The 16,314-nt window shown below is 46.9% G+C and overlaps 1 protein-coding gene across 1 annotated transcript in view; it reads right to left on the bottom strand.

Moving 5' to 3' along the window:
• Window positions 1–16,314, bottom strand: part of ptprb (protein tyrosine phosphatase receptor type b) — a 107,454-nt gene that overhangs the window by 61,072 nt on the left and 30,068 nt on the right. The window contains exons 12-14 of the mRNA XM_031820111.1: window positions 14,136–14,405; window positions 12,539–12,802; window positions 829–1,104 (exon numbers count right to left, since the gene is read on the bottom strand). Coding sequence (XP_031675971.1) covers window positions 829–1,104; window positions 12,539–12,802; window positions 14,136–14,405 — 810 coding nt within the window. The remainder of the gene's footprint in view (window positions 1–828; window positions 1,105–12,538; window positions 12,803–14,135; window positions 14,406–16,314) is intronic.

Below are 16,314 nucleotides of genomic sequence, written 5' to 3'. Positions count from 1 at the left end.
CTTTACTGCAAGCAACACAAAACACAGACAGAATCAGGCTTTACTGCAAGTAACACAAAACACAGACAGAAACAGGCTTTACTGCAAGTAGCACAAAACACAGACAGAAACAGGCTTTACTGCAAGTAACACAAAACACAGACAGAAACAGGCTTTACTGCAAGTAACACAAAACACAGACAGAAACAGGCTTTACTGCAAGTAGCACAAAACACAGACAGAAACAGGCTTTACTGCAAGTAACAATATTTTGAATAAGTTGAACTTATTCTGTGTGTTAATTGTCTCTGTCATTTGAACTCTGGATACATGGACCCAGAGTGCAGAATATTCTCTAACTAAGGTAGTACTAGTCAATATAGTTGTTAAGTAGAATGGATACATGGACCCAGAGTGCAGAATATTCTCTAACTAAGGTAGTACTAGTCAATATAGTTGTTAAGTAGAATGGATACATGGACCCAGAGTGCAGAGTATTCTCTGAGGTAGTACTAGTCAATATAGTTGTTAAGTAGAATGGATACATGGACCCAGAGTGCAGAATATTCTCTAACTAAGGTAGTACTAGTCAATATAGTTGTTAAGTAGAATGGATACATGGACCCAGAGTGCAGAGTATTCTCTAACTAAGGTAGTACTAGTCAATACAGTTGTTAAGTAGATTGGATACATGGACCCAGAGTGCAGAGTATTCTCTAACTAAGGTAGTACTAGTCAATATAGTTGTTAGGTAGAATGGATGCATTTTATAATAACTATCATCCCTGGCATCATTGGATCATTGTAAATGAATATGAGTTTCAGACAGAGAGAGGGTTGTGTACTGACCCGTTCTTCCCTTTGCAGACACAGCATTAGTCAGCTCTCCACTGTGTGTGACCACCTCAGCCCGGTACACACGGCCAGGTACCAGTCCCTGGAACAGGTGTTCTCTCTGCTCCATGCCCAGCTCCTGGGCGGCCAGGGTAGTGGTTGAGCCCTCCAGGCCACCGTACAGGACCACTTGGTACCCACTCCACTCCCCTGCCCCAGGCAGCCAGCTGATGGAGAGACGGTCAGTACGCTTACCACCCTGGACGTGGAGAGAGCGCACTGGGGCTGGGACTGGGGGGGAGAAGAGGTTAGAGAGGGTTATTTGGGGGTGAGGGATGGAAGAGAGAAGAATGGAGGTTTGGGGGGATGGTTAAGGGGATGGGGAGAAGAGAGAGAAAAGGGGGTTGGGAGAGGAGAGAGAGAAAAGGGGGTTGAGGGAGAAGAGCGGGAACAGGGTTTTGGGGGAGAAGAGTGAGAACAGGGGTTTGGGGGAGAAGAGAGAGAACAGGGTTTTGGGGGGGAAGAGAGAGAACAGGGTTTTGGGGGGGAAGAGAGAGAACAGGGTTTTGGGGGGGAAGAGAGAGAACAGGGTTTTGGGGGAGAGAGAGAGAGAGAGAACAGGGTTTTGGGGGAGAAGAGAGAGAACAGGGTTTTGGGGGAGAAGAGAGAGAACAGCCTGGCCCTGTCCGTGGGTGTCCTCGGATGGGGCCACAGTGTCTCCTGACCCCTCCTGTCTCAGCCTCCAGTATTTATCCTGCAGTAGTTTATGTGTCGGGGGGCTAGGGTCAGTTTGTTATATCTGGAGTACTTCTCCTGTCCTATTCGGTGTCCTGTGTGAATTTAAGTGTGCGTTCTCTAATTCTCTCCTTCTCTCTCTCTTTCTCTCTCTCGGAGGACCTAAACCCTAGGACCATGCCTCAGGACTACCTGACATGATGACTCCTTGCTGTCCCCAGTCCACCTGGCCGTGCTGCTGCTCCAGTTTCAACTGTTCTGCCTTATTATTATTGGACCATGCTGGTCATTTATGAACATTTGAACATCTTGGCCATGTTCTGTTATAATCTCCACCCGGCACAGCCAGAAGAGGACTGGCCACCCCACATAGCCTGGTTCCTCTCTAGGTTTCTTCCTAGGTTTTGGCCTTTCTAGGGAGTTTTTCCTAGCCACCGTGCTTCTACACCTGCATTGCTTGCTGTTTGGGGTTTTCGGCTGGGTTTCTGTACAGCACTTTGAGATAACAGCTGATGTACGAAGGGCTATATAAATACATTTGATTTGATTTGAACAGGGTTTTGGGGGAGAAGAGAGAGAACAGGGGTTTGGGGGAGAAGAGAGAGAACAGGGGTTTGGGGGGAAGAGAGAGAACAGGGGTTTGAGGGAGAAGAGAGAGAACAGGGTTTGGGGGGGAAGAGAGAGAACAGGGGTTTGGGGGAGAAGAGAGAGAACAGGGTTTTGGGGGAGAGAGAGAGAGAACAGGGTTTGGGGGGGAAGAGAGGGAACAGGGTTTGGGGGAGAGAGAGAGAACAGGGTTTTGGGGGAGAGAGAGAGAACAGGGTTTGGGGGGGAAGAGAGAGAACAGGGTTTTGGGGGAGAAAGAGAGAACGGGTTTTGGGGGAGAGAGAGAGAACGGGTTTTGGGGGAGAGAGAGAGAACAGGGTTTTGGGGGGGGGAGAGAGGACAGGGTTTTGCGGGAGAAGAGAGAGAACAGGGTTTTGAGGGGGAGAGAGAGAACAGGGTTTTGGGGGAGAAGAGAGTTAGTTCATGCTCTGTTGTATTATCAAGAGGAAAGGCAGAGATTCTGAACAGGGTTGTGTATCTGGCGTGTAGATATCCACCTGGACATCTAACATTCATCTGATCAGAGAAGTTCTTTATCATGTTTAATCACTCAAATATCTGCCAGACCAATGACGTTCTAATCTCTCCTGGGTCGACTACGTGACACAAATGGCATCTGAACAAATTACGTGAGTTTTTACTTCTGGGTTGTCGAGATGAATGAAGTAAAAATGATAAGAAGTGAGCTCAGAGGTCAGGCTGTGTAAAAGTCACAGTCATTCACATATAGAATCCCATGGGGAGAAAAGTTATTTTGACATTCACATTGTTGACAAAAGAAAAATATCACCAAGCAGGGAATGTAATGACATTAAGGCAGTGATTTCCCCAGACTGTCTCCCACCTCAAAGACCACAAACTGCTTTACATTCCATCAACACATTACATTGATAAATAAAGCCCCTTCTGCAGAGCAGTATGGGAATATTCACATCAGAGTTTTAATAACAGTCTCAGGCCCAACAAAGAGCTACTACACAGCATCTCTGCAATAATAAATGCAACAAATACAACCAACTGACGAGTGGCGAGTTTCCACTGACGATTTACTCCCGTGTTTTAGCCAAAAAGACTCTGACTTTTCTGTTTCTATGTACAGCAGGACCCGGCACCGTGTCTCCCTGGGACATGGCTCCTGTTCTCTCTTGGGTCTAATGCCAGGCCGCTGGTACCTTTCATCTGGTACATACAGTGCATTCAGAAAGTATTCAGACCCCTTGACCTTTTTCCACATTTTGTTACGGTACAGCCTCGTTCTAAAATGGATTAAATAAAAATGATCCTCATCAAAGCAAAAACAGGTTTTCAAACATTTTTGCAAATTTATAAAAAATAATAATAATCAGAAATACCTTATTTATGTATTCAGACCCTTTTTCTTTGAGACTGGAAATTGAGATCAGGTGCATCTTGTTCCCATCGATCATCCTTGAGATGTTTCTACAACTTGATTTGGAAAGGCACACACCTGTCTATATAAGGTCCCACAGTTGACAGTGCATGTCAGAGCAAAAACCAAGCCATGAGGTGGAAGAAATTGTCCGGGAAGTGGAGGTGACCAAGAAACTGAAGGTCACTCTCACAGAGCTCCAGAGTTCCTCTGTGGAGATAGGAGAAACTTCCAGAAGAACAACCATCTCTGCAGGACTTCAGGGTAGAGTGGCAGACGGAAGCCACTCCTCAGTAAAAGACACATGACAGCCTGCTTGGAGTTTACCAAAAGGCACCTAAAGACTTTCAGACCATGAGAAACAAGACTCTCAGGCTGATGAAACCAAGATTGAACACTTTGGCCTGAATGCCAAGCGTCATGTCTGGAGGAAACCTGGAACCATCCCTATGGTGAAGCATGGTGGTGGCAGCATCATGTCTGGAGGAAACCTGGAACCATCCCTACAGTGAAGCATGGTGGTGGCAGCATCACGTCTGGAGGAAACCTGGAACCATCCCTACGGTGAAGCATGGTGGTGGCAGCATCATGTCTGGAGGAAACCTGGAACCATCCCTACGGTGAAGCAAGGTGGTGGCAGCATCATGTTGTGGGGATGTTTTTCAGTGGCAGGGACTGGAAGACTAGTCAGGATCAAGGCAAAGATGAACGGAGCAAAGTACAGAGAGATCCTTGATGAAAACCAGCTCCAGAACGCTCAGGACAGACTGCGGCGAAGGTTCACCTTCCAACAGGACAACGACCCTAAGAACACAGCCAAGAAAACGCAGGAGTGGCTTCTGGATAAGACTGTGGACTTTAATACCTTCTCACAAAGCAACTATCTAAATAATGCAGAGGTTGTTGATTCTGCTCAACACCAAGTCTTTTTTTTGTGTCACAGTCCTGATGGAAAAAACAATATCACCAGAGACACATTAACATAAACCACTGTCTCAGTGGGAAAAACCCCAAGGCGTTACAATAATTTGCATTTAGATTGTAATAATGACAGCGGCGCTGTGAAAGAAAAGATTGTCATTGACAGACAGACGCACCACTTCAGATGCTGTGGGGTGTTACCCTGTCTGACACTTCTGATTTTTAGAATGACTTACAAGTTCATCTAAAGTTGTAGCAGACATGTGGCTTGTAAGGCACAATATATGTTGAGAAAACCTTGGCCCATAAAAAAAAAAAAGTACAGCAATTAGCTTTCACATTCAGCTGGATGAATGTGGTGTTTCTTTTGAGGACAACACGGAGTCAAGGAGGAAATGTGATCCCTAAAATTCCTACATTCAGAATGAATTTCAGCATCGTACACATACACTAAACGATTCATGCAAACTAAATGAATATGTCACATCTCCATCAAAAGAAACAGGTATTGTTTGACACATTATAGATTGAATTGATAATAAAGTAAATATTAGGATAATTTATATACAATGCTATTTTACAGTAAACAAATGAACAACAGACTTTCAGCAGACTTATAGAGAAGGACCTTCGTCAATCGCAGCACCTACACAAATTACTGAGAAATTGATGATAAAAAAGATTGTGGAGGCTGTTTTGTTAGACTTCAGTGCAACTTTTGACATTATCGATCATAGTCTGCTGATGGAAAAACGTATGTGTTATGGATTTCCCATGCTACATTGTGGATAAAGAGTTACCAGTCTAATAGAACACAGAGGGTGTTCTTTAATGGAAGCCTCTCCAATAAAATACATTTAAAATCAGGAATTCCCCAGGGCAGCTGTCTAGGCCCTTTACTTTTTAAAATCTTTACTAAAGACATTGAGTAAAGCCAGTGTGTCAATGTACGTGGATGACTCAACACTATACACCTCAGCTACTACAGTGACTGAAATGACTGAAACTCTTAACAAAGAGCTGCAGTTAGTTTCAGAATGGGTGGCAAGGAATAAGTCAGTCCTAAATATTTCAAAAACTAAAAGCTATGTATTTGGGACAAATCATTCACTAAACCCTTAACCTCAACTAAATCTTGTAATGTATCATGGGGAAATTGAGCAAGTTGAGGAGACTAAACTGCTTGGAGTAACCCTGGACTGTAAAACTGTCATGGTCAAAACATATTGATACAACAAATCAAATTTTTGCTAAGATGGGGAGAAGTCTGTCAATAATAAAGCGCTGCTCTGCCTTCTTAACAACACTATCAACAAGGCAGGACCAACAGTCCCTGGTTTTATCGCACCTGGACTACTGTTCAGTCATGTGGTCAGGTGCCACAAAGAGGGATTTAGGAAAATTGCAATTGGCTCAGAACAGGGCAGCACGGCTTCCACTTGGATCTATGCAGAGAGCTAAAATGAATAATATGCATGTAAAGCTCTCCTGGCTCAAAGTGGAGGAGAGATTGACTTCATGTTGAATGCACCTAGCTGTCTGTTTAATCTACTGGCACACAGCTCAGACACCCCACAAGACATGCCACCAGAGGTCTCTTCACAGTCCCCAAGTCCAGAACAGACTATGGCATAGGCACAGTACTACATAGAGCCCTGACTACACGGAACTCTATTCCACAGTACTACATAGAGCCATGACTACATGGAACTCTATTCCACAGTACTACATGGAGCAACGAACCGCCCTTGCTGTCTCTGCCTGGCCGGTTCCCCTCTTTCCACTGGGATTCTCTGCCTCTAACCCTGTTACAGGGGCTGAGTCACTGGCTTACTGGGGCTCTCTCATGCCGTCCCTGAAAGGGGTGCGTCACCTGAGTGGGTTGTTTCACTGATGTGGTCATCCTGTCTGGGTTGGCGCCCCCCCCTTGGGTTGTGCCGTGGCGGAGGTCTTTGTGGGCTATACTCAGCCTTGTCTCAGGATGGTAAGTTGGTGGTTGAAGATATCCCTCTAGTGGTGTGGCGGCTGTGCTTTGGCAAAGTGGGTGGGGTTATATCCTTCCTGTTTGGCCCTGTCCGGGGGTGTCCTCGGATGGGGCCATAGTGTCTCCTGACCCCTCCTGTCTCAGCCTCCAGTATTTATGCTGCAGTAGTTTATGTGTCGGGGGGCTAGGGTCAGTTTGTTATATCTGGAGTACTTCTCCTGTCCTATTCGGTGTCCTGTGTGAATCTAAGTGTGCGTACTCTAATTCTCTCCTTCTCTCTTTCTTTCTCTCTCTCGGAGGACCTGAGCCCTAGGACCATGCCCCAGGACTACCTGACATGATGACTCCTTGCTGTCCCCAGTCCACCTGGCCGTGCTGCTGCTCCAGTTTCAACTGTTCTGCCTTATTATTCTTCGACCATGCTGGTCATTTATGAACATTTGAACATCTTGGCCATGTTCTGTTATAATCTCCACCCGGCACAGCCAGAAGAGGGCTGGCCACCCCTCATAGCCTGGATCCTCTCTAGGTTTCTTCCTAATTTTTGGCCTTTCTAGGGAGTTTTTCCTAGCCACCGTGCTTCTACACCTGCATTGCTTGCTGTTTGGGGTTTTAGGCTGGGTTTCTGTACAGCACTGAGATATCAGCTGATGTACGAAGGGCTATATAAATACATTTGATTTGATTTGATTTGATTTACATAGAGCCATGACTACATGGAACTCTATTCCACAGTACCATATAGAGCCATGACTACATGGAACTCTATTCCACAGTACTACATAGAGCCATGACTACATGGAACTCTATTCCACAGTACTACATAGAGCCATGACTACATGGAACTATATTCCACAGTACTACATAGAGCCATGACTACATGGAACTCTATTCCACGTCAAGTAACTGATGCAAGCAGCGAAATTAGATTATTTTTTAACTAATAAAAAATACACCTTATGGAAGAGGGGGTACTGTGAAGAGACACACAGGCACAGACATGTGCATACAAACACACAATAACATATGCACTATACATACACATACACATGGATTTTGGGTTGTAGATATGTGGTAGTAGAGTAGGGGCCTGAGGGCACACATTCAATCTGTTGTGAATGTTTTGTAATGTTTTAGAAATGGAAGAACTGCCTTCATTTTGCTGGACCCCAGGAAGAGTAGCTGCTGTCTTGGCAGGAACTAATGGGGATCCATAATAAACCCCAGGAAGAGTAGCTGCTGTCTTGACAGGAACTAATGGGGATCCAGAATAAACCCCAGGAAGAGTAGCTGCTGTCTTGACAGGAACTAATGGGGATCCATAATAAACCCCAGGAAGAGTAGCTGCTGCCTTGACAGGAACTAATGGGGATCCAGAATAAACCCCAGGAAGAGTAGCTGCTGCCTTGACAGGAACTAATGGGGATCCAGAATAAACCCCAGGAAGAGTAGCTGCTGCCTTGAGAGGAACTAATGGGGATCCATAATAAACCCCAGGAAGAGTAGCTGCTGCCTTGACAGGAACTAATGGGGATCCATAATAAACCCCAGGAAGAGTAGCTGTTGCCTTGACAGGAACTAATGGGGATCCATAATAAACCCCAGGAAGAGTAGCTGCTGCCTTGACAGGAACTAATGGGGATCCATAATAAACCCCAGGAAGAGTAGCTGTTGCCTTGACAGGAACTAATGGGGATCCAGAATAAACCCCAGGAAGAGTAGCTGTTGCCTTGACAGGAACTAATGGGGATACATAATAAACCCCAGGAAGAGTAGCTGCTGCCTTGACAGGAACTAATGGGGATCCATAATAAAGCCCAGGAAGAGTAGCTGCTGTCTTGACAGGAACTAATGGGGATCCATAATAAACCCCAGGAAGAGTAGCTGCTGCCTTGAGAGGAACTAATGGGGATCCATAATAAACCCCAGGAAGAGTAGCTGCTGTCTTGACAGGAACTAATGGGGATCCATAATAAACCCCAGGAAGAGTAGCTGCTGTCTTGACAGGAACTAATGGGGATCCATAATAAACCCCAGGAAGAGTAGCTGCTGTCTTGACAGGAACTAATGGGGATCCAGAATAAACCCCAGGAAGAGTAGCTGCTGCCTTGACAGGAACTAATGGGGATCCATAATAAACCCCAGGAAGAGTAGCTGCTGCCTTGACAGGAACTAATGGGGATCCATAATAAACCCCAGGAAGAGTAGCTGCTGTCTTGACAGGAACTAATGAGGATCCATAATAAACCCCAGGAAGAGTAGCTGTTGCCTTGACAGGAACTAATGAGGATCCATAATAAACCCCAGGAAGAGTAGCTGTTGCCTTGACAGGAACTAATGGGGATCCAGAATAAACCCCAGGAAGAGTAGCTGCTGCCTTGACAGGAACTAATGAGGATCCATAATAAACCCCAGGAAGAGTAGCTGTTGCCTTGACAGGAACTAATGGGGATCCAGAATAAACCCCAGGAAGAGTAGCTGCTGCCTTGACAGGAACTAATGAGGATCCATAATAAACCCCAGGAAAAGTAGCTGCTGCCTTGACAGGAACTAATGAGGATCCATAATAAACCCCAGGAAGAGTAGCTGTTGCCTTGACAGGAACTAATGAGGATCCATAATAAACCCCAGGAAGAGTAGCTGTTGCCTTGACAGGAACTAATGGGGATCCAGAATAAACCCCAGGAAGAGTAGCTGCTGCCTTGACAGGAACTAATGAGGATCCATAATAAACCCCAGGAAGAGTAGCTGTTGCCTTGACAGGAACTAATGGGGATCCAGAATAAACCCCAGGAAGAGTAGCTGCTGCCTTGACAGGAACTAATGAGGATCCATAATAAACCCCAGGAAAAGTAGCTGCTGCCTTGACAGGAACTAATGAGGATCCATAATAAACCCCAGGAAGAGTAGCTGTTGCCTTGACAGGAACTAATGGGGATCCAGAATAAACCCCAGGAAGAGTAGCTGCTGCCTTGACAGGAACTAATGAGGATCCATAATAAACCCCAGGAAGAGTAGCTGCTGCCTTGACAGGAACTAATGGGGATCCACAATAAACCCCAGGAAGAGTAGCTGCTGCCTTGACAGGAACTAATGGGGATCCACAGTAAACCCCAGGAAGAGTAGCTGCTGCCTTGACAGGAACTAATGGGGATCCATAATAAACCCCAGGAAGAGTAGCTGCTGACTTGACAGGAACTAATGGGGATCCATAATAAACCTCAGGAAGAGAGCTGCTGCCTTGACAGGAACTAATGGGGATCCATAATAAACCCCAGGAAGAGTAGCTGCTGCCTTGACAGGAACTAATGGGGATCCTTAATAAACCCCAGGAAGAGTAGCTGCTGCCTTGACAGGAACTAATGGGGATCCATAATAAACCCCAGGAAGAGTAGCTGCTGCCTTGAGAGGAACTAATGGGGATCCATAATAAACCCCAGGAAGAGTAGCTGCTGCCTTGAGAGGAACTAATGGGGATCCATAATAAACCCCAGGAAGAGTAGCTGCTGCCTTGACAGGAACTAATGGGGATCCATAATAAACCCCAGGAAGAGTAGCTGCTGCCTTGACAGGAACTAATGGGGATCCATAATAAACCCCAGGAAGAGTAGCTGCTGCCTTGACAGGAACTAATGGGGATCCAGAATAAACCCCAGGAAGAGTAGCTGCTGCCTTGACAGGAACTAATGGGGATCCATAATAAACCCCAGGAAGAGTAGCTGCTGCCTTGAGAGGAACTAATGGGGATCCATAATAAACCCCAGGAAGAGTAGCTGCTGCCTTGACAGGAACTAATGGGGATCCACAATAAACCCCAGGAAGAGTAGCTGCTGTCTTGACAGGAACTAATGGGGATCCAGAATAAACCCCAGGAAGAGTAGCTGTTTCCTTGACAGGAACTAATGGGGATCCAGAATAAACCCCAGGAAGAGTAGCTGCTGCCTTGACAGGAACTAATGAGGATCCATTATAAACCCCAGGAAGAGTAGCTGTTGCCTTGACAGGAACTAATGAGGATCCATAATAAACCCCAGGAAGAGTAGCTGTTGCCTTGACAGGAACTAATGGGGATCCAGAATAAACCCCAGGAAGAGTAGCTGCTGCCTTGACAGGAACTAATGAGGATCCATAATAAACCCCAGGAAGAGTAGCTGTTGACTTGACAGGAACTAATGGGGATCCAGAATAAACCCCAGGAAGAGTAGCTGCTGCCTTGACAGGAACTAATGAGGATCCATAATAAACCCCAGGAAGACTAGCTGCTGCCTTGACAGGAACTAATGAGGATCCATAATAAACCCCAGGAAGAGTAGCTGTTGCCTTGACAGGAACTAATGGGGATCCAGAATAAACCCCAGGAAGAGTAGCTGCTGCCTTGACAGGAACTAATGAGGATCCATAATAAACCCCAGGAAGAGTAGCTGCTGCCTTGACAGGAACTAATGGGGATCCATAATAAACCCCAGGAAGAGTAGCTGCTGCCTTGACAGGAACTAATGGGGATCCACAATAAACCCCAGGAAGAGTAGCTGCTGCCTTGACAGGAACTAATGGGGATCCACAATAAACCCCAGGAAGAGTAGCTGCTGCCTTGACAGGAACTAATGGGGATCCATAATAAACCCCAGGAAGAGTAGCTGCTGCCTTGACAGGAACTAATGGGGATCCACAATAAACCCCAGGAAGAGTAGCTGCTGCCTTGACAGGAACTAATGGGGATCCATAATAAACCCCAGGAAGAGTAGCTGCTGACTTGACAGGAACTAATGGGGATCCATAATAAACCTCAGGAAGAGTAGCTGCTGCCTTGACAGGAACTAATGGGGATCCATAATAAACCCCAGGAAGAGTAGCTGCTGCCTTGACAGGAACTAATGGGGATCCTTAATAAACCCCAGGAAGAGTAGCTGCTGCCTTGACAGGAACTAATGGGGATCCATAATAAACCCCAGGAAGAGTAGCTGCTGCCTTGACAGGAACTAATGGGGATCCATAATAAACCCCAGGAAGAGTAGCTGCTGCCTTGAGAGGAACTAATGGGGATCCATAATAAACCCCAGGAAGAGTAGCTGCTGCCTTGACAGGAACTAATGGGGATCCATAATAAACCCCAGGAAGAGTAGCTGCTGCCTTGACAGGAACTAATGGGGATCCATAATAAACCCCAGGAAGAGTAGCTGCTGCCTTGACAGGAACTAATGGGGATCCAGAATAAACCCCAGGAAGAGTAGCTGCTGCCTTGACAGGAACTAATGGGGATCCATAATAAACCCCAGGAAGAGTAGCTGCTGCCTTGAGAGGAACTAATGGGGATCCATAATAAACCCCAGGAAGAGTAGCTGCTGCCTTGACAGGAACTTATGGGGATCCATAACAAACCCCAGGAAGAGTAGCTGCTGCCTTGACAGGAACTAATGGGGATACATAATAAACCCCATGAAGAGTAGCTGCTGCCTTGACAGGAACTAATGGGGATCCATAATAAACCCCAGGAAGAGTAGCTGCTGCCTTGACAGGAACTAATGGGGATCCATAATAAACCCCAGGAAGAGTAGCTGCTGCCTTGACAGGAACTAATGGGGATCCAGAATAAACCCCAGGAAGAGTAGCTGCTGCCTTGAGAGGGACTAATGGGGATCCATAATAAACCCCAGGAAGAGTAGCTGCTGCCTTGACAGGAACTAATGGGGATCCATAATGAACCCCAGGAAGAGTAGCTGCTGCCTTGACAGGAACTAATGGGGATCCATAATAAACCCCAGGAAGAGTAGCTGCTGCCTTGACAGGAACTAATTGGGATCCATAATAAACCCCAGGAAGAGTAGCTGCTGCCTTGACAGGAACTAATGGGGATCCATAATAAACCCCAGGAAGAGTAGCTGCTGCCTTGGCAGGAACTAATGGGGATCCATAATAAATACAAATACTAATATTCATACACTACTCCTGGGTGAAATACACGTCAACACAAACGGAATTTGAGGTGTACTTGATTTAGCTTGGGGTTTGGGACGGTTTTTGGACTACAAAGCACACTTCAATTATTTGACCCAGGTGTGTCAGATGATTTCAGTGTGTGTCCGTCTCACCTGTCCGTGCCAGGATAGATGAGTCACTGCTCATGCCTCTGCTCCTGCTCACCACCTCCATCTTGTACAGCGTCCCTGGGACCAGACCAGAGAAGGAGCACGTCTGGGTTCCGGCCTCCACGGTCTGACGGCCACGCAACGTCTCGTCAACGTTATACAGGAACAGGTCGTAACCGTCCACGTAGCCCTCGGACGGGCGCCAGATGAAACTCAGACCGCTGGTGTTGGCAGTCATCACCGTCAGACCATTGACTGCAGCTGGACCTGAGGGAGGGAAAGAGGGGAGGAGGGAGGTAAGGAGAGAGAGAGAGAGGGAGAGAGAGGGGAGGAGGGCGGTAAGGAGAGAGAGAGAGAGAGAGAGAGAGAGAGAGAGAGAGAGAGAGAGAGAGAGAGAGAGAGAGGGGAGGAGGGAGGTAAGGAGAGAGAAAGAGAGGGAGAGAGAGAGAGAGAGAGAGAGAGGGGAGGAGGGAGGTAAGGAGAGAGAAAGAGCGGGAGAGAGAGAGAGAGAGAGAGGGGAGGAGGGAGGTAAGGAGAGAGAAAGAGCGGGAGAGAGAGAGAGAGGGGAGGAGGGAGGTAAGGAGAGAGAAAGAGAGGGAGAGAGAGAGAGAGAGGGGAGGAGGTAGGTAAGGAGAGAGAAAGAGCGGGAGAGAGAGGGGAGGAGGGCAGTAAGGAGAGAGGGATTATGAATTATGAATGTCTCTGATACAGTGATACAGCAATAATGACTATCTCTGATACAGTGATAATGACTGTCTCTGATACAGTGATAATGTCGGTCTCTGATACAGCGATAATGACCGCCTCTGATACAGCGATAATGACCGTCTCTGATACAGCGATAATGACCGTCTCTGATACAGCGATAATGACCGTCTCTGATACAGCGATAATGACTGTCTCCGACACAGCGACAATGACTGTCTCCGATACAGCGATAATGACTGTCTCCGATACAGCGATAATGACTATCTCTGACACAGCGATAATGGCTGTCTCTGACACAGCGATAATGAATGTCTCTGACACAGTGATAATGACTGTCTCTGACACAGCGATAATGACTGTCTCTGATACAGCGATAATGACTGTCTCTGATACAGCGATAATGACCGTCTCTGACACAGCGATAATGACCGTCTCTGACACAGCGATAATGACTGTCTCTGACACAGCGATAATGACTGTCTCTGACACAGTGATAATGACCGCCTGTGACACAGTGATAATGACCGCCTGTGACACAGTGATAATGACTGTCTCTGCCACAGTGATAATGACTGTCTCCGATACAGTGATAATGACGGTCTCTGACAGCGATAATGACTATCTCTGACACAGTGATAATGACGGTCTCTAATACAGTGATAATGACCGTCTCTGATACAACGATAATGACTCTCTCCAATACAGTGATAATGACTGTCTCTGATACAGCAATAATGACTGTCTCTGATACAGTGATAATGACTGTCTCTGACACAGTGATAATGACTGTCTCTGATACAGCAATAATGACTGCCTCTGATACAGTGATAATGACTGTCTCTGACACAGTGATAATGACTGTCTCTGATACAGGAAAAGTGGTGCTTCTTACGTGTTTGTCCCTCAGCCACGGCCTCCTTGCCGTAGATCCCTCCACTGACGGATACGACCCGAACTCGGTACCACTTCCCAGGGGTGAGCTGGTCGAAGAGGTGCCTGGTGGAGCCCTGGGGCATGGAAATATTAGAGACTATGTCACGTCCATCATCCAGGAGCTGGATCTTATAACCCTCGTACACTCCCACTGTAGTCTCCCAGGTCACTGTTAGACTGTGGGTGGTGTGGTCACTGTCTGCCTGGAGCGCTGTCACTGTGGAGGGGACTGGAGAGAGAGAGAGAGAGAGAGAGAGAGACAGACAGACAGACAGACAGAGAGACAGACAGACAGACAGACAGAGAGACAGACACACAGACAGACAGACAGACAGACAGACAGACAAAGAGACAAAGAGAGAGAGAGACAGACAGACAAAGAGAGAGAGAGACAGACAGACACACAGACATACAAAGAGAGAGAGAGACAGACACAGAGCCGTTAAATTCTACAACCACCTAAAAGAAAATGATTCCCAAACCTTCCATATCAAAGCTGGTCCTGGGGCTCTGTTCACAAACACAAACACACCCCACAGAGACCCAGGACAGCAACACAATCAGACCCAACCAAATCATGAGAAAACAAGAAGATAACTACTTGACACATTGGAAAGAATTAACAAAAAAACAGAGCAAACTAGATTGCTATTTGGCCCTAAACATAGAGTACACAGTGGCAGAATACCTGACCACTGTGACTGACCCAAACTTAAGGAAAGCTTTGGCTATGTACAGACTCAGTGAGCATAGCCTTGCTATTGAGAAAGGCCGCCATAGGCAGACATGGCTCTCAAGAGAAGACAGGCTATGTGCACACTGCCCACAAAATGAGGTGGAAACTGAGTTGCACTTCCTAACCTCCTGTCAAATGTATGACCATATTAGATTTTAGAATTAGACTTTTCCATGAAGACAGCAAATGACAATGACAACTGTTGTTCCGCTATAATTCAAGACAAAGCCCTGTGTGTCTTAATGGCTCCAATCCAAACTATGTGTTATCATACAGGTATATTCTGAGCATTCACCTGTTCATCCAGTAGCACTGCTGCTATTGACCAGTGTTCCACTCAGGGACTAAGCTGTCCCCTCCCTCCCTGCCTCTCCTCCCTCCCGCTCCTATTCTCCTCCCATTCCCTCTCCTATTCTCCTCCCATTCCCCCTCCTATTCCCCTCTCTCTCCTATTCTCCTCCCATTCCCCCTCCTATTCCCCTCTCTCTCCTATTCTCCTCCCATTCCCTCCCCTATTCTCCTCCCATTCCCGCTCCTATTCCCCCCTCTCTCCTATTCTCCTCCAATTCCCTCTCCTATTCTCCTCCCATTCCCTTTCCTATTCCCCTCCCATTCCCTCTCCTATTCTCCTCCTATTCCTATTCTCCTCCCATTCCCCCTCCTATTCCCCTCTCTCTCCTATTCTCCTCCCATTCCCTCTCCTATTCCCCTCTCTCTCCTATTCTCCTCCCATTCCCTCTCCTATTCTCCTCCCATTCCCTCTCCTATTCCCCCCCTCTCCTATTCTCCTCCTATTCCTATTCTCCTCCCATTCCCCCTCCTATTCCCCCCTCTCTCCTATTCTCCTCCCATTCCCTCTCCTATTCTCCTCCCATTCCCTCTCCTATTCCCGTCTCTCTCCTATTCTCCTCCCATTCCCCCTCCTATTCCCCCCTCTCTCCTATTCTCCTCCAATTCCCTCTCCTATTCTCCTCCCATTCCCTTTCCTATTCCACTCCCATTCCCTCTCCTATTCTCCTCCTATTCCTATTCTCCTCCCATTCCCCCTCCTATTCCCCTCTCTCTCCTATTCTCCTCCCATTCCCTCTCCTATTCCCCTCTCTCTCCTATTCTCCTCCCATTACCTATCCTATTCCCCTCTCTCTCCTATTCTCCTCCCATTCCCTCTCCTATTCCCTATCCTATTCCCCTCTCTCTCCTATTCTCCTCCCATTCCCCCTCCTATTCCCCCCTCTCTCCTATTCTCCTCCAATTCCCTCTCCTATTCTCCTCCCATTCCCTTTCCTATTCCCCTCCCATTCCCTCTCCTATTCCCCTCCCATTCCCTCTCCTATTCTCCTCCTATTCCTATTCTCCTCCCATTCCCCCTCCTATTCCCCTCTCTCTCCTATTCTCCTCCCAT

This window comes from Oncorhynchus kisutch, unplaced genomic scaffold (assembly GCF_002021735.2).
Source record: "Oncorhynchus kisutch isolate 150728-3 unplaced genomic scaffold, Okis_V2 scaffold3051, whole genome shotgun sequence".
NCBI lineage: Eukaryota > Metazoa > Chordata > Actinopteri > Salmoniformes > Salmonidae > Oncorhynchus > Oncorhynchus kisutch.
Note: the sequence above shows the minus strand (reverse complement) of the source record. Positions and strands in the feature narration are given on the sequence as shown.